Here is a 24,642-nt window from a genome sequence, read left to right as displayed (position 1 = left end):
AAAACTCGTTCAGATTCTGTCCTGGTGGGCTGGGCAGCACAGACGTTTTAGCATAAAAATGTAAGCTATTGGGCAATAGTCGCACACACTGTAGCGCCGTCCTGCTGGTTTGTTCACACCTTTCATCTTTGTCTTTGATCACAATTTTCTAAAATGCTTTTTTGTGAAGCCTTCAGATGTGCTGTTGGATGACAGTTTGAGGGTAGGCTCATCCCATATTAATATTTACTGTATATCGTTCTGAACAAGGAAATAGAAATGAAAGGAAACAATAACGTTTATTCATCATAGGGTATACATTACATGGTATAATAGCGATGTATTATTGGTAAAGTTATTATCCAACTGCATTTTTATACACAAATACAAAATTGGAGGTAGGGCCTCAAAGATTGATGACAAGTGAAAATAAATGCATTTCACATATATATTTTATATTATATTATTTTTATATCTTACACCAATTCTAAAACATATATATATATAACCTCTATTTCTAAATCAAGTTATTCATGTTGGAGGCAGATATCTATATCCATCGGCAGCTGTGCCTCAGAGAACACAACAGAAATGTATGACATTACTCAAGTAATTAGAATTTTAACCTACGCAGTCATAGGTCACACAGTAAAGTGCCAAACTGACTCAACTGACAATAGGAATACTGATACCATGAGACAGACATACTATTTGTACTATTATGAGACATCTATAAGGCCAATGGTTACCTGAAGATGTTTTGTAACATATTGGCAAACACCAAGATATACTGCATGGAACATGTATGGCAGTAGCTAAACCTCCTACACACAAATCACATGATCTTTTTCTTCTGTTTTATCTTTACATTTGTATTTCTTTCTTTGGTTACTGCCAAAGGTTGACTTGCAGGCAAAGTTATTTATGTAATTCATTGATTAGTTCAAATTATCAAGTAAATAGTTTCTTCAACCTCTGATCATTTCAGTTTCATGTAAAGAGAAAGCTCATTTATCATGCATTGACATATATTAGTGAGGAGTTACTACACATGGACATTGAGTTGAGCAACACAAACTGCACATGCAAGCCTATTAATGTCATATTTCATGAAGCTATGTGCATTTAGTGCCTTTTTCCCTCAAAAGCAGATGTGAAACACAAGGACACACATTAATGTGTCCCTTTTACCCATTATAATACATATCAGGCGTTGTCTGCAGAGAACATACAATCCACTACATCACATCAACTTTTGTGGTTAGATATCTTGAAACTTGTATTCCTGCATATCACCCTAACAAGCATACACAATACACAAGCGCTCAATAAAAGCACTCTGGAGTAAGCAAGCTATTCACCAATCAGACTCATGTGTGTTCATACATTCACAATGTGCATTGTTTGGGTTTCACAATCTGAATATAATTTGTTCCAAGTTCTTTTTTCAGTTTATATTTACAGCGGCTGCACCGTGTGCCTATCAGCTACATGTATGATGCATTTACATACTCTTTATAGCTTATAATTTGTTCAGAAAAATGGAAAACGCAACTACTTGCAGTCATTTGCCAGTGGACCAAACACGCACGGTAACCAGACTGATTTTGACATACAATGCCTATTGGTGATACAGTATCTTCATTGCTTTTTGTCTGTAGAAATATTGAGAAAACTCTCCCGTGCGCGTTTCACATAGCGTATGCGAATCCCACCAAATCCCCTTCCAACGAGCAGTCGTTTGATGGGAGTGAATACCTGAGACCCTATTTTCAAGAGGACAGAGAAGCGAGAAGCATTCGAAACGGCAGAGAGGTCTCCAGAGCTACCTGTATATCGCAAACAACAGACAAAAACAACTCCAGGAAATGAGAATCCTTTTTCTGGCCTATCACATGTAACAGCTGCTGTGAGTGTTGTGAGACGTGACAAGTGACAATACACACAAAACCAACACTTTGTACATATACAAAGACAACACGCACACATTCAATCTGTCGTGCCAGCTCTCTCCTCTGCTCAAAGTTAAAGATATATTCATCTATATCCACATTATATATATATATATATACATATATATATATATATATATATATCATCTTATTCTGTGGGTGAGGCTATTACTGCAATGCACATTGTGTTTTCACAAATTGCTATTAAAGTCACAACACATACAATAGCCTACTGCAATATATACTGTCTACAATAGATGCACAGTGACTATCAGGCTTATGTAAAAAGGTTAAATGGCTTCTATATTTTCAACTAAAAGTTGGATTGGGATGACTTACATTTTACAGAGATAAGATACATACAAGATGATTTAATTGAGGAAAAAAAAGAAATATCGACCCAAGCATATATGAGACTGCAGTCTCATCCGAGGCCAAAGTCTATCTAATGAAAGTGGAGATCACAATGCATTGACTGCTCTACACGGACCAAGGAGGCACAAATTCCTGATTTTCTATTCTCCACTTCCTATCACTATTTGTAAGAGCAACAGCAGCAAAGCAGTGGTTACTATAAACAAACAATGCTGGGATGAAAAGTAAAATTAAAGAACCACATACTGTTCTTGTAAATATTAAGGGGCAGTCTTAATATTTGCACTGGCAATATGGATGGCACAAACTTGCCAAGCTTTTTGAGCCATTCTCACTGTCACTGAAGACTATTTTCTTGTGTCTGCTTGTGCTGAGACTATTATTTTTTTCCGCACAAACATGGTTGCACGCACGCACGCACGCACGCGCACACACACCCACATACACATATGACTTGATCGGAAGGAGCTAAAGTATTGCAGATTGCAGCTCTGTCCATTTATGAGAATCGGTCACAAGGAATCAGTCCCACCGAAGGTGGTGGTGAAATCAGTAGTCATGAGTGGGAGACAATGAGAGAACAGCAACTGAGCACAAAGCAGCAGTGGTGGAGAGGATTCCACCGGGGCAGCCCCTCCTCCCTGAAACAAGCGTGAGTAGGGAAGTAGAAGAGGAAGGAGGAGGAGAAGGTGACTATTCCCAAATTAAGACGAGGAGGAAGGCAAAGGGAGAAGGCGCTGAAGCATATAGTGGAAAAGAGGCAGAGGGAAGGTGGGGAAGAAAAGGGTTCCTCTGCCTCGCACCCCCACCCAAGGTTAGAGCTCTCCTGTGGCTGCTGTTACTAAAGGGCACGGAGTTGGAAGTCCGTAGGGGGCAATTTGAGGCCAAGGGAGCTGGTTCCCAGTGGGTCGATCATGTTCTTGTAGCGTTCTCCACGGTGCTTCATCAGGAAGGGACCCCAGTCTGGCTGAGGGGAGCAAACCAGCTTCAGACGCTGCAGAAGGACAGACATAGGTTGCTGCATTATTCCTTCTCACAAAAGTAAATACTCGCTTGTGTTTGTGTCAACCCGTGTCCCAATTCTCCTGATATACTGTATGTTCAAATTACGTAGAAAAACTGAGCCACTCCCCCGCTCTCTGCTTCTTCTCTGCAAGTATTCACCCCAAACATCCCCCCCACCCCAAAAAAAAGCTATGTGCAGGAATTTATTCTTTACAACTGGACGCCAGGGCGGCACGGTGACCAACTGGTTAGAGCGTCTGCCTCACAGTTCTGAGGACAAAGGTTCAATCCCGGCCCCGCCTGTGTGGAGTTTGCATGTTCTCCCCGTGCCTGCGTGGGTTTTTTCCGGGCACTCCGGTTTCCTCCCACATCCCCAAAACATGCATGGTAGGTTAGTTGAAAACTCTAAAATTGCCCGTAGGTGTGAATGTGAGTGCGAATGGTTGTTTGTTTATATGTGCCCTGCGATTGGCTGGCGACCAGTTCAGGGGGTACCACGCCTCTCGCCCCAAGATAGCTGGGATAGGCTCCAGCACGCCTGTGACCCTAGTGAGGATAAGCGGTACAGAAAATGGATGGATGGATGTACAATAAAAATATATAAGAGGTGATCAACTGACCCGGTGAGAACAGTGATGTTGGCAGAGGTTTTCCAAGCCCAGCCATGCAGCCATCCGCATACAGGACACCACTGTTACATATGTTTATCCTTGATTTGTCTCAATAACTTTTGTTGCTAATGGCTAATGGATGTTAAATAATCTACCCAAGAAACTATAAGTCTCCTTTTGCGAGAGGCTGCATGTGCATGTAGAAATGATTGACAACACACCTTCTGTCGCTACAGTCTCTGATAAGCTATTTTTCAAATTAAATTAGAGGCATAAAATGTGGCCAGAGAGGGATGATTTTTCAAAAGATCATTTTAATGATATTCTACTGTCAGATCATCAGACAATTTTAACATACTACATATGACAATAAGTTTTTTTTTAAACTGCAAACTTTACCTTTCAGGCAACATTAATAATACAAGTAGAATTATGGAATGTAAACTGCAAAGTGAGCTGTGCAAAGTTGTCTCTCCTCCCTCTCTTGTACATGTTTGTTTCATGTCACCAAATTACGAATACGCATTTTATTGTTTAGGTCAAATTAAAGCTGTTAGCTATTTTTAATGGTATTTTATAAATGTTAATTTTTTATGTGTATGTAAAGTTAATAAAGGTTTTATGATGTGACACCAAACAACAACGAATTCAGGCTGCTGTTACAGCTACTGGATGAACAACACAGGTTGTGGGAAAAAAAATCTAATTACATATTCAGTGATTAAAAGGGACCTTTTAACAAAAAAAGTCTATTTGAACACTCAGCAGGCAGCACGTTTTTGCTGCTGATGAAGATGAGATTGCTGATTTGCCAACAGTGCGTATCTCAATGATTACCTCAATTAAGGTGCCAGGAGCGAGGTACATCTTGATGACAAACATGATGGGGATCCAGATAACAGAACAGATAACCATTAGCCATGCCAGCACCATAGACCAGGTGGGGTAGGTGTAGTTCTCATATGTCATCACACTCCACTGAGAAAGACTCAGAATCAAGATGCCCTGCATGGATTAACAAATCAACAAAATGCAGGTTTAACTATATACAGTATAATATCTTGCCATTGCAGCAACAACAAAAAATGATTTCACAAAAGCCATTTCAAGCCTGGCAGGAATGAGTTTTAGAAAATTATAATCATTTTTAAAAAACGTACAACATAGCTGTCAAACTCCCGCCACATTATTTTATATGGCCCGTGAAAGCAAATCATGCTCATCAAATGTTTCCTCAAATCTGTACCCAAATTCAAATTGTCATAATAAACTATGTTGAGATATTGCATTTTTATGTTACCAAACCCTTCTTCTACACTAACTTAAACAATACTATTATCCTTGTCTTCTGATTTCAAAACTAATTATCAATTTGTTGTGTACTGGTAATAATGTTTTGATGATGATTAAACATTTATATGGTTTCACTGTTCTAACGGCTTAATTGACGACTCTAAATTGCCCATAGGTGTGAATGTGAGTGCGAATGGTTTTGTTTGTATGTGCCCTGCGATTGGCTGGCAACCAGTTCAGGATGTACCCCGCCTCCTGCCCGATGATAGCTGGGATAGGGCCTTTGAGGGAAATCATAGCTACAATGAGGTCCAAGACAAAAAAGAAAATGAGTTTGACACCCCGGATGTACAACGTCAATGGTCCTGACTATGTATTGATACTTACACAAAGATCATATGAGAGTCGGTTGTATCTTTGTTACACAGAACCCATCCAAGCAGGAGACCACTGCAAAATTCTTTCTCTGATTTGCTATTTATTATGTTTGAATAAAATGAAAAGTCTGCAATTGGCTGGCAACCAGTTCAGGGTGTACCCCGCCTCCTGCACGATGATAGCTGGGATAGGCTCCAGCGCTCCCGTGACCGTTGTGAGGATAAGCGGCTCAGGTAATGGATGGATGGATAAAATGAAATTACCATTTATTTTGCAGGTAATGAAGGTTCCAGTGTTTTCAGATGTCCAATCATTTACCGTACCGCTTATCCTCACTAGGGTCGCGGGCGTGCTGTAGCCTATCCCAGCTATCTTCGGGAGAGAGGCGGGGTACACCCTGAACTGGTTGCCATCCATTCGCAGTGGCATAAAGTCACCCAGCAGCATTGTGACAGACTGGTGGAGAGCATGCCATGGCTCATAAACCTGTGATAGCAAATCCTGGTTATTCCACCAAAAAAAACATAAGTAATGTTTTGTTTAACTTTTGGAATTTTTGGTGTCTTTGGATCTTTTTTGTTTTGACTATTATTCTGTAAATAAATGGCTCTAAATGAGGTTTGTATTTATAATCTGTCATGGTCTGTGTTTTTAGATTAATTTACTTTATTTCATGTTTTCCTGTGTCCCATGTAGTTCCTTTCTTGTGTTCTTTTAGTTCTCGTCAACCGTCTACCTTGTGTCGACCAATCACCTCCCTCCAGCCACTCGTGTCTTGTCCAGGTGTTCCTCGTTGTCTCGTCAATTTGTTTGTATTTAGCTGCCTGCTTTCGTTCAGTCTGTGTTGCTGCTTTGTCGAATGTCGTAAGTCAATAGTTATCAGTCGTCACGTCTCCTTAGTCCTGTCATGTTTGTCTCCTCTTTGTGTTTTGTTGTTACTTTGTGTTTAGATTTTGGACTGTTAATTTAGCTTTTTGCCTCTCCTTGGTTGCCTTTTTGGTTTTGTAAATAAATCTTTTGGGGAAATTCCGGCACTCCCGGCTTGCCTCGCTGCTTCCCTGCATTTGGGTCCTCTGCTTCCTTGCCTCAAACACCTAAAAAAAACTCAAACCTGACAATTTGAGAGTTATGTTGTCACTGTCAGTAGCTTAATCAGAGAAACTGATAATTGTAAATTTATACCACTTTTTCGATTATTTAATTTATTTTTTTAAATTAACAGAAGTGAGTGCCGGGCATTAACTTCACACCCCTGCTTTCCAGGCATTGTGAATTCCCTGACAGAAAGGTACTGTCCAGCTGTGTTAACACTTCAAAAGGGGGAAAATTGCAGGCTGACTTAAGTACTCAGTTCTACAAAAAGGCCCAAAAAATTGGGCTACTACAGGCACCATAAAAGGATCCTTAACTAATGACTTGACTACAAAAGGCTCTACTGTTCCATGTGTTCATATACAGGGTGATTGAAAAGCAACTCCCTATTTTAAAATACTGAATTTATTCATATGTTGTAATATTCTTCTCAATTTTATTGTGTATATTCCATGATTAAAGGAGTTCAGAAATGGTTCCGAAATAAATTACAAGTACTTAAAAATAGAGAGTTTTCAATAATCCTGTATATAGAAACAAGGATAGATGACAAAAATGTGTGCTAAAGAATGGGCAATTAAGAAAAAAATAACTATAAACAAAACTTTTGACTGGAATTGAAGAAGACAAGGAAATGAGCAGTAAGAACAAGGACAGAAATAAATTAGTATGAATCGAAGTTCTCCCATGAGAACTGCATGATGACCAACCAGCCAACTGTGGCTCCATTTGTCGTCGTCAGACCCGCTTTGGTTCTACAGTGATTTTCAGCATATTTACTAATATATGTTCTGTATGGTGGCCAATATTGGCATGCAGTCCTCTTCAGTGTCCCACTTCTTCTTGGCTAACCTCTTTCCTTGTATGATTTCCTGTACCTTGAGGTTCCACCACCAAGTCTCCTTCTCCCGTTTCTTACCAGACGATACACCAAGTACTCTTCTGACTGTCTCTCTGATCACCTTGGCTGTCGTGGTCCAATCTTCTGGAAGCTCCTCCTGTCCACTGAGAGCCTGTCTCCCCTCTTCCCGAATAGCCGCACAACACTCTTCCTTTCTCAGCTTCCACCACATGGTTCTCTGCTCTGCCTTGTCTTCTTAATATTCATCCCCACCACCAGTCATCTTACACACCATTACCTTACAGTCAGTAACCTCCTTCAGATTTAATCGTCTGCACAAGATATAATCCAACTGCGTGCTTCTACCTCCGATCTTGTAGGTCACCCTATGGTCCTGCCTCTTCTGAAACAAAGTGTTCAATACAGCCATTTCCATCCTTTTTGCAAAAGTCTACCACCATCTGTCCCTCCAAGTTCCTTTCCTGGATGCCAAATTTACCCATCACTTCTTTATCCTCCTCCACCAACATGTCCATTACACGACACTTTGTCTGGGATGCTCAGAGCTACTTCGTCGAGCTCCGTCCAGAATTTCTCTTTCACCTCTAGGTCACATTCTACCTGTGGGGCATAGCCGCTAATCACATTATACATAACACCCTCAATTTCAAGTTTCAGTCTCATCACTCCATCTGATACCCTTTACACCTCCAAGACAGTCTTCGTTAACTCTTCCTTTAAAATAACCCCTACTCCATTTCTCTTCCCATCTACCCCATGGTAAAATAATTTGAACCCTATCCCAAAACTTCTAGAACCTTACTGCCTTTCCACCTGCTCTCCTGGACACATGATAAATCAACATTTCTCCTAATTATCATGTCAACCAACTCCTGAACTTTTCCTGTCATAGTCCCAACATTCAAATTCCCCATATTCAGTTCTCGGCTCTGTGCTTCCCTCTTCTCTTTCCACCTCTCCTTGATCTTTGACCCACAGTAGCTGAATTTCCATCGGCGCTCTGTAGGTTAACTGCGCTGGTGGCTGACGTTGTTGACCCGGGCCACAACCAATCCAGTATGGAATTCTTTGGATGAATGCTCATATTTTTTGGCAAAGTTTTAAGCCAGATGCCCTTCCTGACGCAACCCTCTGCATTTATCAGGGCTTGGGACCGGTTTACAATTTGCACTGTCTCGTGGTGCCATAGGGCTGCATTGGAGCTAGTACTCAAATACCATACACAATTTATATACATACAGTAATTAAACAGAAAAATACTATCGGCCATTCTCTAGCGTAGCTGGGACCTTAACCTAAGGAAGAACAAAATGGATGGGTGGCTGGATAAATGGATGGATACAATTTTAAGTTTTCTGGCTTCCAGTATATTAAAGTTCAAATTGGCATTTGGACAAAAGGCCAAATACAAGTTTGAAAAAAAAACTGATTCTGAATTCTAAACATTCTAAACAAAGTAAAAAGCACCACAATGATGTCACACTTATTTAAACATGCTATCAAAAAAACTATTTTAGACTTAGTGACACGATAGGAGTTGTAAAATCCACTTTGCATTTTAGCATTACAGGGAAAATGGAACATTGAAAGCAATAAAATGGACACTTTTGAGGCGTGTGTGTGCGTGTGAAACAGACCGTCAGAATGGTTGGTGTTACAAAGGCCCAGCAGAGTCTCCAGAAGCTATTGGGCTGAAAACCAATCATCATTTCGATATCCTCGCAAAACTTTTGCAGCCCTGCATAGGGGGGGAAATGAACAAATGAAAGAAGAGTAGAAATTGCATAAAGTCACAAAACCAGGGTTTAAAAGGTCTCTTACACGAGACGGACAAATTTCAAGCCAGGGAGCATCATCAATCTCTGACTTCCCAAAGAAGGAGGATGGAGCAGGTGGCTTCATTCCTCATTCCTCTGAAAAATGACGCTGAGTGGCACAAACAGGCAGTCAATGTGACATGCTATCTGATGGCCAGGCAAACTGGATGTGAACAGTTTTCATCTGAGCTGTAGTGAATGTGTGCAAGCTTGGCTTTACAACAGAGACATCTAATGGCTGAGATGAGAATAACACCCTCCACAAGGATCTGGTCGTGATTTCAAGTCTCTAAAGCCAAGTACTGATTTTAAGATTTTATTTTTTACTTTATTAAGGTAGAACCTTAGTTAAGACTCCCCAAATGCGAACTGGACACATACCGACAATCTGGCCTCATCCTCTCCTCCGATCAAAGGCCCAATTGTCAAATGTCTCCAAATTGTATTATGGTCTGGGCGCTGTTGAGAGTGATTGTCGACATGACAATGTGTGATAACAAAAAATGGGCAATGGAAAACAAAATAGCTATAAACAGCACTTTCGACTGGAATTAAGAAAGACGGGAAATGGACAGAAAAACTAAGACGCAGAAATAAATTAGTGGGAATCGATGAGCTCCCCAAGAAAATGGGATCTCCCGTGAGAACTGCATGACAACACAGCAGACTGTGGCTCCATTTGTCAATGTCAGCCTTGCTTTGGTGCAACAGGAAACCTGTTCAATATTTACCATCACAAATTCTTGTGTGTGTGGTCAACACTGAGTTGGACCGAGCCACCCACTGCATGACTGACGTGAAACGGAATGATAGCCCATTAGGAAGTGACCTGTTGCTGGGCACCAGAAAAAGGGAGTTGTTTTGTTGAGTAACGTGTGTCCTGGATCATACACCACAATAAAAAATCATACACCACAATAAAAAATGACAATGAGACCAGCTTTGCAACAACAGTGTAGTTACCACCAGATAAGTTAAAGGTTAGCCTAGCTTCTATTTTCTCTTCTATTTATTTGTATTTTCTGGCAGGGTGCCTTGTAGCACCATGCTGCCTCCCAGTTAAGTCTTGGTACTTTGACAGATAGCTGGTTTGGGGCAGGAAGATTTACGATTACCCGTAGCTATATGGTTATGTGTCTGGTGTACTGTTGTTGGTCATCTCGAGGACACTCCACAAGATAAGAACACCATTTTTTTTCTTCGGCATGTTTGGGGTGGGTGGCACGGTGCAAAAACTGGTTAGCACATCTGCCTCACAGTTCTGAAGACCGGGATTCAAATCCCGGCCCCGGGTTTGCATGTTCTCCCCGTGTCTGTGTGGTTTTCTCTGGTTTCCTCCCACATCCCAAAAACATGCGTGGTAGGTTGATTGAAGACTTTAAATTGCCCGTAGGTGTGAATGTGAGTGGTTGTTTGTTTATATGTGCCCTGCGATTGGCTGGCGACCAGTTCAGGGTGTACCTCGCCTCTCGCCTGAAGATAGCTGGGACAGGCTCCAGCACGCCCACGACCCCAGTGAGGATAAGTGGGAAAGAAAATTGATGGATGGATGGATGGATGGATATTTGGGGTTTTAAAATCGATTACGATGCTAAACGATGTGTGTGTATCCCACCAGATAGACATTTCACGTTTATCCCACCAAATGACAATTTTAGCTTACTGCCAAGAAAGAAACTAAAAGCTTGAATATGTGAGCCTGTGATGGAGGTGGATTAGTTTCAGATCACTTTTGCTGATTTATTTTATTGCATCCATCCATCCATCCATTTTCTGAGCCGCTTCTCCTCACTAGGGTCGAGGGTGTGCTGGAGCCTATCCCAGCTACCATCGGGCAGGAGGCGGGGTACACCCTAAACTGGTTGCCAGCCAATCGCAAGGAGGCGGGGTACACTCTGAACTGGTTGCCAGCCAATCGCACATATAAACAAACGACCATTCGCACTCACATTCACACCTACGGGCAATTTAAACTTGTCAATCAACCTACCCTGCATGTTTTTGGGATGTTGGAGGAAACCGGAGTGCCCGGAGAAAACCCACGCAGGCACGGGGAGAACATGCAAACTCCACAGAGGCGGGGCCGGGATTTGAACTCCGGTCCTCAGAACTGTGAGGCAGACGCTCTAACCAGTCATCAACCGTGCCGCCTATTTTATTGCATAAATTCAATATTGGGCGGCACAGTAACCGACTGTTTAGCACATCTGCCTCACAGTTCTGAGGACCCGGGTTCAAATCTGGCCTCGCCTGTGTTTGCATGTTCTCCGCGTGCCTGCGTGGGTTTTCTCCGGGTACTCCGGTTTCCTCCAACATCCCAAAAACGTGCATTAATTGAAGACTGATGAATTGTCCGTAGGTGTGAATGTGAGTGCGAATGGTTGTTTGCCCTGCAATTGGCTGGCGACCAGTTCAGGTTGTACCCTGGCTATCGCCCAGAGTTGGCTGAGATCGTCGCCAGCACGGCCACGGCCCTAGTGAGGATAATTGGTACAGAACATGGATGGATGGATGGAATTCAATATTTTAAGGCAAAATGGCCAGATGTCCCAGTAATTGTTAGAAAAGTAGATATTGGGGGTTTTGACAATGCATGAATCGAAACTTTTTTTGCCTTCAATTGGTTGGCGACCAGTTCGGGGTGTAACCCTCCTCTCGCCCAGAGTCAGAGCCAGCACCCCGGCGACCCTAGTGAGGATAAGCAGGAGGGAAAATGAATGATTGAATGAATGTCTGGGCAAAAAACATCTTACTGGAATTATGCATAAAAATGCATTGTTAACGCTGATGTTATCACCCCGGAAGGTACAAACTGTCAAGCTTTACTCAGTTTCATTGAACCCAACCATACCCTTCTAAATTGGGTGACTTTTCATGATGCCAGTAAATTTGAGGAAAAAAAAGGGGGGAGCTCAGTGGAAGAGGCAAAAGACCAAGAGTTGCTGTACTCACCATACAGATAAGAAATCCCCACTAGCTCAAAAATGGCAATGATGACCAAGGAGTAGGAGGCTGCGTAAGTGTCCACCAACTGTAGCATGTACATGCCATTCTATCAAACACACACAGACATCATTGCAACTTTAACATTTGATACTGACTCATTCATATTAAATGGGTCACGTAAAACCTAATCAAGAAAGCACTTGAGCAAAAATTATTTTGCAGGATTTGAATTGCATCATACCTCTGTGATCATGGGAAATCCCAGGAGGAAAAAGGTGAGGCAGCAGACCAGTGTGAAGAGAGGTTTGTGCTTCCTCAAGTATTTGGGGAACTCGTCCGACACAGAGGTCACAATGGTCTCAATGGTTGCAAACTAATAAAGGCAGAAAAAGAAAGAGCAGGGGGAAGATGGACACACTGCTTGAGAACAATACATTGCAAGATAGCACACGATGAATCAGAGCTTCAAATGATGATGCAATTCTGTATCAAATCAATTTCCACTTAATCCAATTAACATTTTCACCATGTTCCAATGTGTGTGCGTGTGTGTGTGTGCGTGTCCCAATTTTGCCCCGTGATTGGCTGGCAACCAGTTCAGGGTGTAGCTCGCCTCACCCAAAGTCAGCTGGGAGAGGCTCCAGCATGCCCGCGACCATAGTGACGATAAGCGGTATGGAGAATGAATGAATGAATGAATGACTCAATTTTGAGCAGGAACAGATTGAAAAACAAATCAAGGCAAAGGGTTTAGATTGCCACAGGGAGACTTGACAGGTGGAGGCTGTCATCTGAAAAGACTACAAGATGGTAAAAAAGGCTAGGCGTCCTAGGAGCAGAGGATGAATACACAAACATGCAGACGACAGTGGTGGCTGCGTTCGTACGTGTAAACTAAAAGATACAATTAAAAAAGAACCCTGTGGCACCAATCTACCTACTTCCTTTGGCCTCTCTCCCCCTGAGCTCCTGAAACTACTTTTCTGTCAACATCCCTAGTCGATTAGAGTCAAAATGCTTTTTGGGCTTCTTCCGACCCACCGCTGCCTGAACAAAGTAGTAACATCATTTACTCTTCCTGTTGATTTGTGTGCTGCTGTGTCCTCTTCTCAACATGTGAAGGTGGCCGTGTTCTATCTGGATTGAAGGCAATTTGGACGCTCTGGCATAAAGTTGGTAAATACAGTCCTGCAATGCACTGTGATTCACTGGACACTTCATCTTCTAATGAAATAATATATGTAATAAAAAATAAATATATTTTGCTAAGATAGAATACTGACAATTTTGACTGGGACTGTCAGACATTAATTTTAGTTTGTGGTTGTGCTTGTAGTTTGCAATGGTAAATAAAGAACAATGCAACATGCTGAGAAATGTTCCCTTTAGTGATATGAAATCGACAAAATAATTTACACAGTATGATGCAGATTGGATCTACGTCACTGGAAACAACCCAAAAAATTAAACTGTTTTGTTATTGTAGTAAATGTCCCTGAATTGCGTTTTACTAGCCATCATTTGGTTTTGTTTTATCTAAAACATTAAGGTCAACTTAGTTTCTTTCACTCCAATCACACAGATCCCCTTCTGCTTCTTGCACTTCATCCAAAATCTGTCCCAGTGGGGAGCATAAATGGCTAATTGTGTTAATTGGGTCAATGTGTGCAGCAGTAAGCATTTTGGCAGGAGGAGGGTGACTGTTAAACATTCAGCTGGTAAAGAAGGAGTTTAATTCAGCCATAACAATGGAGTTTGGCCATTACAATTATGCTGTTTGTGCATTTTTGTCTGCTTTCCAGGGTGCACACTCAAGACTCCACTTTGGCAATCCAGCCTATTGGGCATGGCTGGCATAAATTTCATTGGATCTCTGAGACCCCAGTGAACTCTGCCAAGCAAGTGGCTTCACCAATCAAAAATGAGTGCTGTGACCGGGGAAAAGAATCCAAGCATCTGCTGACCCCCATTGCTGTGTGTACTAAATAGGCAAAACTTTATTTCAACTGCAAAGTTATATAATGAATCACAAATTATTTCTTGTAGTCTTTGTGATTTACAACATTACTGTTTTTTCTATTATATAAGCCTTCATGGTGGTTTGTTCTGCAGCCATTTCTTAAACATAAAAATTATACTGCTGCCATCTATTAATGTTTGCCACAACATGCAATATTGTAGCATGGGCCCATTTGTAAGGCAGCTGAAGTGGCTTTTATTGGACTTTGAATGGCTCTTTGAACTCCTTGAATCACTGAGTCCCCGAGTGTACTGAATCAGCTGGTGACTGTTATAGCAAGTACCAGGAAGTTTGATGGCTTTTAGTCCCAAAAAAAATATCTGCATTACAGTTGTCACACTAAGGTCATCTATACTGAGTAACTGTGTAATGTAACATTGTGAGTCTTCATGACTGAGGATTCCTTAATTAACTAAAGGCTCCAAAAGAAGTTCTGTAATGTTTGTTCATGTTAGGGTCACAGGTGAGCTAGCCTATGCCAGCTGAGTTTTGCTGACAGTCAACATTGCGTTGTTTTAAATAAAATTTAATTACTAAGAATAGTTATTTCTTTTTTAAGTAGTTGTCGTCCTCTACATACAGTATGTGTCATTAAAAAGCCACAAATCTCTACCACATCCAATCTCATTAGCAGATTTGACTGCATGCAGAAATACACATACAAAGAGCTTAACAGTTACCATGGTATCCAGGCCAAGAGTCAGGAGCATGAGAAAGAAGATGATAGCCCAGAATGGAGATAGAGGAAGTCTGGTCAGAGCCTCTGGATACACCACGAATGCTATGCCTGGACCTGCAGTCGCGAGGGCGCGCGCGCACACACACGTATAAATATGAAACTGCACACAATGTGTCTCCTGATATTTGTCCAGGTGTGTTGCAGTGACTACCAGCCAGCCAGTTTCCTACCTTCGTCTGCCACCTTATCAATTGGCACATCCAACTCATGTGCCATGAAACCAATGACAGAAAAGATGACGAAGCCAGCAAATATACTGGTGGCACTGTTGGTACACACCACTATCATGGTGTCCCTGCAGGGAAAGAAAGGAAACGGATCTCTTACTTTGGAAAGTTTCCGCTTTACTGACTGCAAAAATTCCACACACTGGAAAGGAATTTCAGATGTGAAATATTACAGGACTGCACACAAGAAAGTACAGGAGTGCCCTCTAAAGGCAGTAAAAATGGCATGAACAACATCTGAACAATGCATTAGGAATTTTGAAAATCTTTTCCTTATTACAACCCCAATTCCAATGTTTGGGTGTTGTGTTAAACAAATAAAAACAGAATACAATGATTTGCAAATCATGTTTGACCTATACACTACAAAAAGATATTTAATGTTCAAACTGATATGTTTTTAGCAAATAATCATTAACTTAGGCTGCAACAAGTTCCAAAAAAGCTGGGACAGGATCATGTTTACCACTATGTTACATCACCTTTTCTTTTAACATTCGATAAATGTTTGGGAACTGAGTACACTAATTGTTGAAGCTTTGTAGGTGGAATTCTTTCCCATTCTTGCTTGATGTACAGCTTCAGCTGTTCCCAGGGTCTCCGTTGTCGTATTTTCAATGGGAGATAGGCCTGCAGGCCAGTCTTGTACCCGCACTCTTTTACTATGAAGCCATGCTGTTGTAACACCTACAGAATGTGGTTTGGCATTGTCTTGCTGAAATAAGCAGGGACGTCCATGAAAAAAACGTTGCTTGGATGGCATCATGTTTCTCCAAAACCTGTGTACCTTTCCGCATTAATGGTGCCGTCACAGATGTGTCATTTGCACTAACCCAGCCTCTTAACATCACAGATGCTGGCTTTTTCAACTTCGCATCCATAACAGTCTGGATGGTTCTTTTCCTCTTTGACCCGGAGGACACGACGTCCACAATTTCCAAAACCAATTTTAACTGTGGACTCGTCGGACCGCAGAACACTTTTCCACTTTTCATCAGTCCATCTTAGATGATCTCGGGCCCAGAGAAGCCGGCGGAATTTTTGGGTGTTGTTGATAAATTGCTTGCACGTACGGATGTAGCGCCGAACAGCATTTACTGACATTGGTTTTCTGAAGTGTTCCTGAGCCCATGTGGTGATATCCTTTACACATTGATGTCAGTTTTTGATGGTGCCGCCTGAGGGATCGAAGGTCACGGGCATTCAATGTTGGTTCTCGGCCTTGCTGCTTACATGCAGTGATTTCTCCAGATTCTCTGAACCTTTGGATGATATTATGTACCGTAGATGACGAAATATAAAGACTATTTTGTACTAACAAGTAACGAAGATGGTTAGGAGAACTGTTATCGCTGTAAAAGTATACATTTTAGTTAGGAAATGTACAAACCCAATTCCAATGAAGTTGGGATGTTGTGTTAAAACATAAATAACAGAATACAATGATTTGCAAATCATGCTCAACCTATATTTAATCAAATACACTACAAAGACAATATATTTAATGTTTAAAATGATAATTTTATTGTTTTAAGCAAATAATCATTAACTTAGGCTGCAACACGTTCCAAAACAGCTGGGACAGGGTCATGTTTACCACTATGTTACATCACCTTTTCTTTTAACAACATTCAATAAATGTTTGGGAACTGAGGACACTAATTTTTGAAGCTTTGGAGATGGAATTCTTTTCCATTCTTGCTTGATGTACAGCTTCAGCTGTCCGTTATAATGCACATTTTCAATGGGAGGACTGCAGGCAGCCCAGTCTAGTACCCGCACTCTTTTACTACGAACCCACGCTGTTGTAACACATACAGAATGTGGTTTGGCATTGTCTTGCTGAAATAAGCAGGGGCGTCCATGAAAATTATGTTGCTTGGATGGCAACACGTTTCTCCAAAACCTGTATGTACCTTTCAGCATTAATGGTGCCTTCACAGATGTATAAATCACCCATTCCATTGGTACTAACACAGCCCCATACCATCACAGATGCTGGCATTTGAACTTTGCGTCCACAACAGTCCGGATGGTTCTTTTCCTCTGGCCCGGAGGGCACGATGTCCACAATTTCCAAAGATAATTTGGAATGTGGACTCGTCGGACCACAGAACACTTTTCCACTTTGCATCAGTCCATCTTAGATGAGCTCTGGCCCAGAGAAGCCAGCGGCGTTTCTGGGTGTTGTTGATAAATGGCTTTCTCTTTGCATAGTAGAGTTTCAAGTTGCACTTACGGATGTAGCGCCGAACTGTATTTACTGACATTGGTTTTCTGAAGTGTTCCTGAGCCCATGTGGTGATATCCTTTACACAGTGATGTCAGTTTTTGATGCAGTGCCGCCTGGGGGATCAAAGGTCACGGGCATTCAAAGTTGTCTGTGAACCTTTATGGACTGTAGATGATGAAATCACTAAATTCCTTGCAATTGTACGTTGAGGAACATTGTCCTTCTATTTTCTCACGCACTTGTTCACAAAGAGGTGAACCTCGCCCCATCTGTGCTTGTAATGACCTGAGCAATTCAGGGAAGCTCCTTTTATACCCAATCATGGCACCCACCTGTTCCCAATTAGCCTGTCACCTGTGGGATGTTCCAAACAGGTGTTTGATGAGCATTCCTTAACTTAAGTTAATGATTATTGGTAAAAAAAATAAAGTTTATCCCAAACAGGTGTTTGATGAGCATTCCTTAACTTAAGTTAATGATTATTGGTAAAAACAATAAAGTTTATCAGTTTGAACATTAAATATATTGTCTTTGTAGTGTATTCAATTAAATATAGGTTGAACATGATTTGCAAATCATTGTATTCTGTTTTTATTTATGTTTAACACAACGTCCCAACTTCATTGGAATTGGGGTTGTAAATGAAAACCCAAGGTTGGTCGGAACACACTACATTTACTGTTACATTTACTCCAGTAACATTTTGGATAAATTGTACTTGTCATTTTAATGAAGAATACTTTTTACTTTTACTCGAGTATTTATGTGAAGAAGCGGTACTTTTAACCTGTTTCAATAATCTACATGCCACTCGCTAATTTCATTTATCAATAATTGCGTGCGTGAACAATTTTTAGACTTTCCACCTTCTACATCGGGCCCCATTGCTCCAATCCCTCGTGATTACCACCGTGACGTTTGACTCAAATTCACCAATTAAACAACACAAGAAAGTCACATGTCCGCACACAAAGTCTTTTATTGGGCTTCGCAGGCCAATCCAAGTGAGTCATGACAGCCGCCCGTGACTCGTGTTTACATTACAGACTACGAAAAACAACAGCTTTAACATGCAGCGCAGTTTTGTCAATGCCCAAACTTGGATATTTCAGCCCAGTTCTAACTTGAGAAAGCTCTCTCTCGCTCTCTCGCACTCTCTCTCTCTCACACACACACACACTTTATCGATAAGTCTGGTCTGTAAACAGCTTCTTCATTCAGTCATTTCAGTGGATAAAGCAAATTATGTTTCTGTAAGGCCCTATGCAGGTGTTGTTTTCCACTTAAAAATTTTAATGGGGGCGAGTTTGAATGTGATCCCTTAAGTATGAACACAGCCACGTGCCAGTTATAGGAGGAGAGAGCATCCTTGTGCAACCAGATTTTTTAATTTATTTAATTTGAACTTTATTTAAAGACCAGTTAAAACAGAACATCTCTTTTGCAATGGTGACCTGGCCAATAAGGCAGCAAGTTTAATGTCAAGTCCAAGTCAATCACATTCAAGTTTATTTCAGTTGTTTCTTTTCACCTCCCCTCACAAAAAGATACAAAGATAAATCAGTTGAGTTGTACAAATTCTGGGTCACATTACTGGTGGAAAAAGTTTGAACATGATTTATCCTGGTCAAAAATTTTTTACAACACAAAAACCTGGCATTTTAACAGGGGTGTGTACACTTTTTATATCTATTGCAGCCTTGGTTCCTGTTTTTGTATTCTGCCTGGTGAGCCTACAGTATGTGCTGTTTACCAAGTACAAACAATATAGTATAAGACCATTTCTTGGAGCTGCATTTGCCTTAATTTGTTATTTTACAAATATTTTATTTTAAAAATATTTTATTTATTATGTTTTAGATTAAGTGATATGGTTCAGCAATATCTGAATTTGCACATTTATATGTTATTTTTATTTTATTTGACACTCACACTGATTTAAAAATAAGTCAGAAGTTACTCACTAGTTACCCACTACTACTTACTTGACTGGTCTCATTCTTACTCAAGTAATTATTTAGAGGACTACTTTTTACTCTTACTTGAGTACAATATTTGGCTACTTGATCCACCTCTGGTTAAAACCACATACATATATCTCGTGGTCAAAACATTTTATGTAAAGGGCTTCAAAGTACCTGTAAAAATAATTTGTCCTCTTTCTTTCTAAAGTCTGGAGAAAATAAATAAACACAGATAGACCCGTATTTTTAAGTGGAGTTTATATTTGTTAAAAAAAAGAAAAATAATAAAATATAGCAACATAAATAAGCATAAAAACACGTGTCTCGTCCTAATGAGAACATTTTGCTATTTCAAATGGTCAAGATCACCCATATTTTGCATTGAAGGCTTCTGTCATCCTAACAAGTGCGTCACCATGGTGCAAGTTTGAAGTTATTTGCCAGAAGCATAGTTTACCTTTTGTGTGTTTACCTGTAGCAGTTATTGTGGAACTTATTGTAGGACGAGAGTGTTATCAGGCCTCCCCAAGCAGCAGACAGAGAGAAAAAGATCTGAGTGGCTGCATCTTTCCACACCTAATGGAGGACATACTCCACGTTAGAAGCAGGAAGGGGGAATCCAACCTTTGAGAAAGCGTCAGGTGAAATAGGTCAAGCACTGAGTGAAAACAGGGCAGCGTCATGCACCTTCCCGTCCATAAGTTTCTCCCACTTTGGTGTGATGAAGTAGAGAATACCATCAGCAGCCCCGGGGAGGGTCACGCCTCTGATCAACAGGATCACCAGCACCACGTAGGGAAAAGTGGCTGTGAAATACACCACCTTACACAAGAAGAGACATATAGGGAAAACAAGATGGTCAAAAGATTGAAAAACAGTACAATACTGTATACTGTATGTCAGATGTGTGAGTAAGTCATATGTGCAAGTCAAAAGCAAGTCTGAAGTCACAACCTTCGAGTCGGAAGCAAGTGCCAAGTCACTGCGTGAAAGAAAGTCAAGCAAGTCAGGTCGAGTCGCCACTAAATTTCAAGCAAGTCGAGTCAAGTCATTACTTGGTTTAACCAAGTTGCAAGTCAAGTCATGCAATCTTGCTCCAGTCGCAACATACAGTATATTGGGAGTGGTAAAAAAAAATACATATATATTTTTTTTAACAAATCATAACACCAAAAAAATACATTTATTTACACCTTATGAATGTTAATGAATGATCAACTGAGATTATGATTGATTGAATTTATTGCAGACAACTGTTTATTCCCCCCTCCCCCTTATCGTGGTGGAGGGGTTTGCGTGTCCAGATGATTCTAGGAGCCAAGTTGTCTGGGGCTTTACGCCCCTAGTAGGTACACCCATGGCAAGCAGGTCCTCGGTGAGGGACCAGACAAAATACGGCTCATTGACCCCTTATGGTAAACAAATGAATGGACCTAGGGTTCCCGGACGCGGGTCACCGGGGCCGCCCTCTGGAGCCAGGCCAAGAGGTGGGGCTCTAAGCCGGGTCTGCACCCATGGGGCCCGGCTGGGCACATCCCAAAGAGGCAACGTGGGTCCCCTTTCCCATAGGCTCACCACCTGTGTGAGGGGCCAAAGAGGTCGGGTGCGTAGTGAGCTGGGTGGTGGCCAAAGGCGGGGACCTTGGCGGTCCAATCCCCAGCTGCAGAAGCTGGCTCTATGAACCTGGAATGTCACCTCTCTGGCAGGTAAGTAGCCCAAGCTGCTGTGTGTGGTAGACCAGTTCTGACTAGATATAGTCAGGCTCACCTCCACACACAGCTTGGGCTTCAGTACCAGTCCTCTTTGAGAGGGGTTGGACTCTTTTCCACTCTGGAGTTGCCCACGGTGAGAGGTGCCAAGCAGGTGTGGGTATACTTATTGCCCCCCGACTGGATGTTGGCGTTTAACCCGGTGGACGAGAGGGTAGCCTCCCTCCCCCTTTGGGTGGGGAGACGGGTCCTAACTGTTGTTTGTGCCTACGCACCAAACAGCAGTTCAGAGTACTCACCCTTCTTGGAGTCCTTGGAGGGGGTGCTGGAGAGCCCTCACACTGGGAACTCCCTCGTTTTGCTGGGTGACTTCAACGCTCACGTGGGTAATGACAGTGAGACCTGGAAGGGCGTGATTGGTGCTCACTGAAGATAAAACGGCATGGGAGGAGTTTGGTGAGGCCATGGAGAACGACTTCCAGCGGCTTCAAGGAAATTTTGGTCCACCATCCATCGTCTCAGGAGGGCGAAGCAGTGCACCATTAACACTGTGTATAGTTGGGACGGTGCACTGCTGACTTCAACTCGGGAGATTGTGAGTCGGTGGGCCAAATACTTCGAAGACCTCCTCAATTCCATCGAAATGCCTTCCCATGAGGAAGTAGAGTCTGGAGACTCAGAGGTGAGCTCTCCTATCTCTGGGGTTGAGGTCACTGAGGTGGTTAAAAAGCTCCTCAGTGGCAGCACCCCAGGGGTGGATGAGATCCACCCCGAGTTCCTAAAGGCTCTGGATGTTGTGGGGCTGTCCTGGTTGACATGCCTCTGCAACATCGTTTGGACATCGGGGACATCCGTCCGATCTACGTTCCTACCCTCACCTATGGTCACGAGCTGTGGGTCATGACTGAAAGATGATTGTGGATACAAGCAGCCGAAATAAGTTTCCCCTGCAGGGTGTCCGGGCTCTCCCTTAGAGATAGGGTGAGGGCTTGGTCATCCGGGAAGGGCTCAGTCAAGCCGCTGCTCCAGATGAGGTGGCTCGGGCATCATTATGATGCATCCCGGACGATCTGGTGCTGTGTTCCAGGCACGTCCCACCGGGAGGAGGTCCTGGGGACGACCCAGAACACCTTGGAGAGACTATACGTCTCTCGGCTGGCCTGGGAACGCCTGGGGATCCTCCCAGAAGAGCTGGACTAAGTGGCTGGGGAGAGGGGAGTCTGGGCTTTCCTGCTTAAGCTGCTGCCCCCCGAAACAGACTTCGGATAAGCGGAGGAAAATGCATGGCTGGATGGATGAATTTATTTATTGCACTGAATTGTTTTAAAGTTGTATTTCAAACTCAATTTAACTCAACTTTATTTCTGAACAAACTATGTTGTGTACTTTGTGGTGCCAGCCGTGTAACTCCTACGGTTCTTAAGAGATCATCATTAAACAAAAGCCATACATAACACTGGGGAACACAATTTTTGTTGAGTTAGGTTTGACAGTTGTTTTTAACTCTTTTTGGGTGCGGAATCCAAAACTAATCTAATTTTTTCTCTATCACGTCAAGTTTTTTAACAAAGTGAGAACAAAGTGGAACAAAGAAAATATATACCTATGTAAATAAAACACTAAAATGGAATAGTTACAGTAAACTAAAACAGGATCTCTCTGCTGCTCTTCTCTCTCTACACGAACTGCACCTCAACGCACCCGGCTGTCAAACTCCTCAAGTTTTGCAGATGACACCACTGACACTGACGAGTCTGCATATCGACAGGAAGTGGAGCGGCTGGAGCTGTGGTGCGGCCGACACAACCTGGAGCTGAACACGCTCAAGACTGTAGAGATGATCGTGGACTTCAGGAGGCATCCTTCGCCAAAGCTGCCCCTCACGCTGTCCAGCTGCCTTGTGTCAACCGTCGAGACCTTCAGGTTCCTGGGAATTACAGTCTCTCAGGACCTGAAGTGGGGGATCAACATCAAGTCCGTCCTCAAAAAGGCCCAGCAGAGGATGTACTTCCTGCGGCTTCTGAGAAAGCACGGCCTGCCACAGGAACTGCTGAGGCAGTTCTACACAGCGGTCATCGAATCAGTCCAGTCTGGTTTGGTGCTGCTACAAAAAAGGACAAACTCCGACTGCAACGGAATATCAAAACCACTGAAAAGATTGTCGGTACCCCCCTGCCCACACTTGAGGACTTGCACGCGGCCAGAACTAAGACAAGAGCGTATAAAATCCTCTCGGACCCTCCACATCCCGGTCACCAGCTCTTCCAGCTCTTTCCCTCAGGTAGGCGCTACCGATCAATGCAAACTAGAACGAGCAGACATTCCAACAGCTTCTTCCCTATTGCAATCAACTTCTTAAACAGCTAACCTACAATTTCATTGCAACATGCTGCGAATTTTTTTGTCTTGTTTGTTGTCACATTTCTGTGGGGCCAATTATACATTACTCGTGCACTCACTGTAGTAGTCTCGCCACGCTGCACTATTTGCATATCTGTTGTTGACCAATACTGGCCACTCATGCCAGAGTAGCATCTGCACCATTTGCACACTGACTGAGGAGTATCTGCAACATTTGCACAATCGACATTGTCCCAGATTATCGGACTACTAGTCACTTTAAACTGCATAGATTCCTTGAAGTCTCGGTGCCCTTTGCACAATGGTCATTGCACCGGACTATTGCGAGATTAGTCATTCAAACTGCTCTGAGTGCGAGAGGACTCTGCATCTTTTTGCACCATTGTCTAAAAAATAAAAAAAATAAAATTGTACAGGCATTACCAGATAATTAGCAACCCTTTATTGCTCAGTGACTGTTTTTCTCAATGTCTTTTTGTCTCTAAAGTGTTCTCTGTCAATTGACTGTTTGTTGTCGTACTAGACCGGCTCCAACTACCGGAGACAAATTCCTTGTGCGTTTTTTTGGACATACTTAGCAAATAAAGATTCTGATTCTGATTCTAAAAACGAAATAGAATTTACAACGGTGTGCCCATGGTTACAAGGTTAAGAGAAAAGACATCACAAATCCTCTTAATTCCTACTATGCTATCTTTTTGTTTGCAGAAATTGATACTACTGACCTATTGGGAGCTGCACACACATCTCACCGTACTGTCAATTGTGACTGCATAAACAAGTTGCCACGTAGCTGTAGATGAGTCCCATCGTAATCAACTGGGAAATCTTACTACAGCTAATCCGTGGAATTTTGCTTATCAGGAGGGTAAACGTTTTTCACCTTTAATGTGACAAATAACCTGTAAAACTCGGAAATCTTTTCAATAGAAGTACAAATAAACAACAGATCTCTCATAATTAGAGAATCTCAATTTGAAGCACCAACTCTGGAAAATTGACAATTGTTATTAGATGAAAAGTTGTTTCCTATGCGGTGGTCTCAATTTTAAAAACAGTGCACACAGCTTCATCACAGA

At 42.1% G+C, this 24,642-nt stretch overlaps 1 protein-coding gene across 2 annotated transcripts in view; it reads right to left on the bottom strand.

The window, feature by feature from the left end:
• Positions 1-259: 259 nt before the first annotated feature.
• slc6a5 (solute carrier family 6 member 5) overlaps positions 260-24,642 on the bottom strand; it is a 33,127-nt gene continuing 8,744 nt past the window's right edge. For both annotated transcript variants that reach the window (XM_061764737.1, XM_061764728.1), the window contains exons 7-15: positions 20,181-20,315; positions 19,966-20,069; positions 15,240-15,364; positions 15,011-15,123; positions 12,552-12,683; positions 12,317-12,416; positions 9,185-9,285; positions 4,760-4,927; positions 260-3,300 (exon numbers count right to left, since the gene is read on the bottom strand). In XM_061764737.1, the coding sequence (XP_061620721.1) occupies positions 3,148-3,300; positions 4,760-4,927; positions 9,185-9,285; positions 12,317-12,416; positions 12,552-12,683; positions 15,011-15,123; positions 15,240-15,364; positions 19,966-20,069; positions 20,181-20,315 (1,131 nt within the window). In that variant the 3' untranslated portion in view covers positions 260-3,147. The remainder of the gene's footprint in view (positions 3,301-4,759; positions 4,928-9,184; positions 9,286-12,316; positions 12,417-12,551; positions 12,684-15,010; positions 15,124-15,239; positions 15,365-19,965; positions 20,070-20,180; positions 20,316-24,642) is intronic.

This window comes from Phyllopteryx taeniolatus, chromosome 2 (assembly GCF_024500385.1).
Source record: "Phyllopteryx taeniolatus isolate TA_2022b chromosome 2, UOR_Ptae_1.2, whole genome shotgun sequence".
In the NCBI taxonomy this organism is placed as follows: Eukaryota; Metazoa; Chordata; class Actinopteri; order Syngnathiformes; family Syngnathidae; genus Phyllopteryx; species Phyllopteryx taeniolatus.
This window is presented reverse-complemented; position numbering and strand designations above follow the sequence as displayed.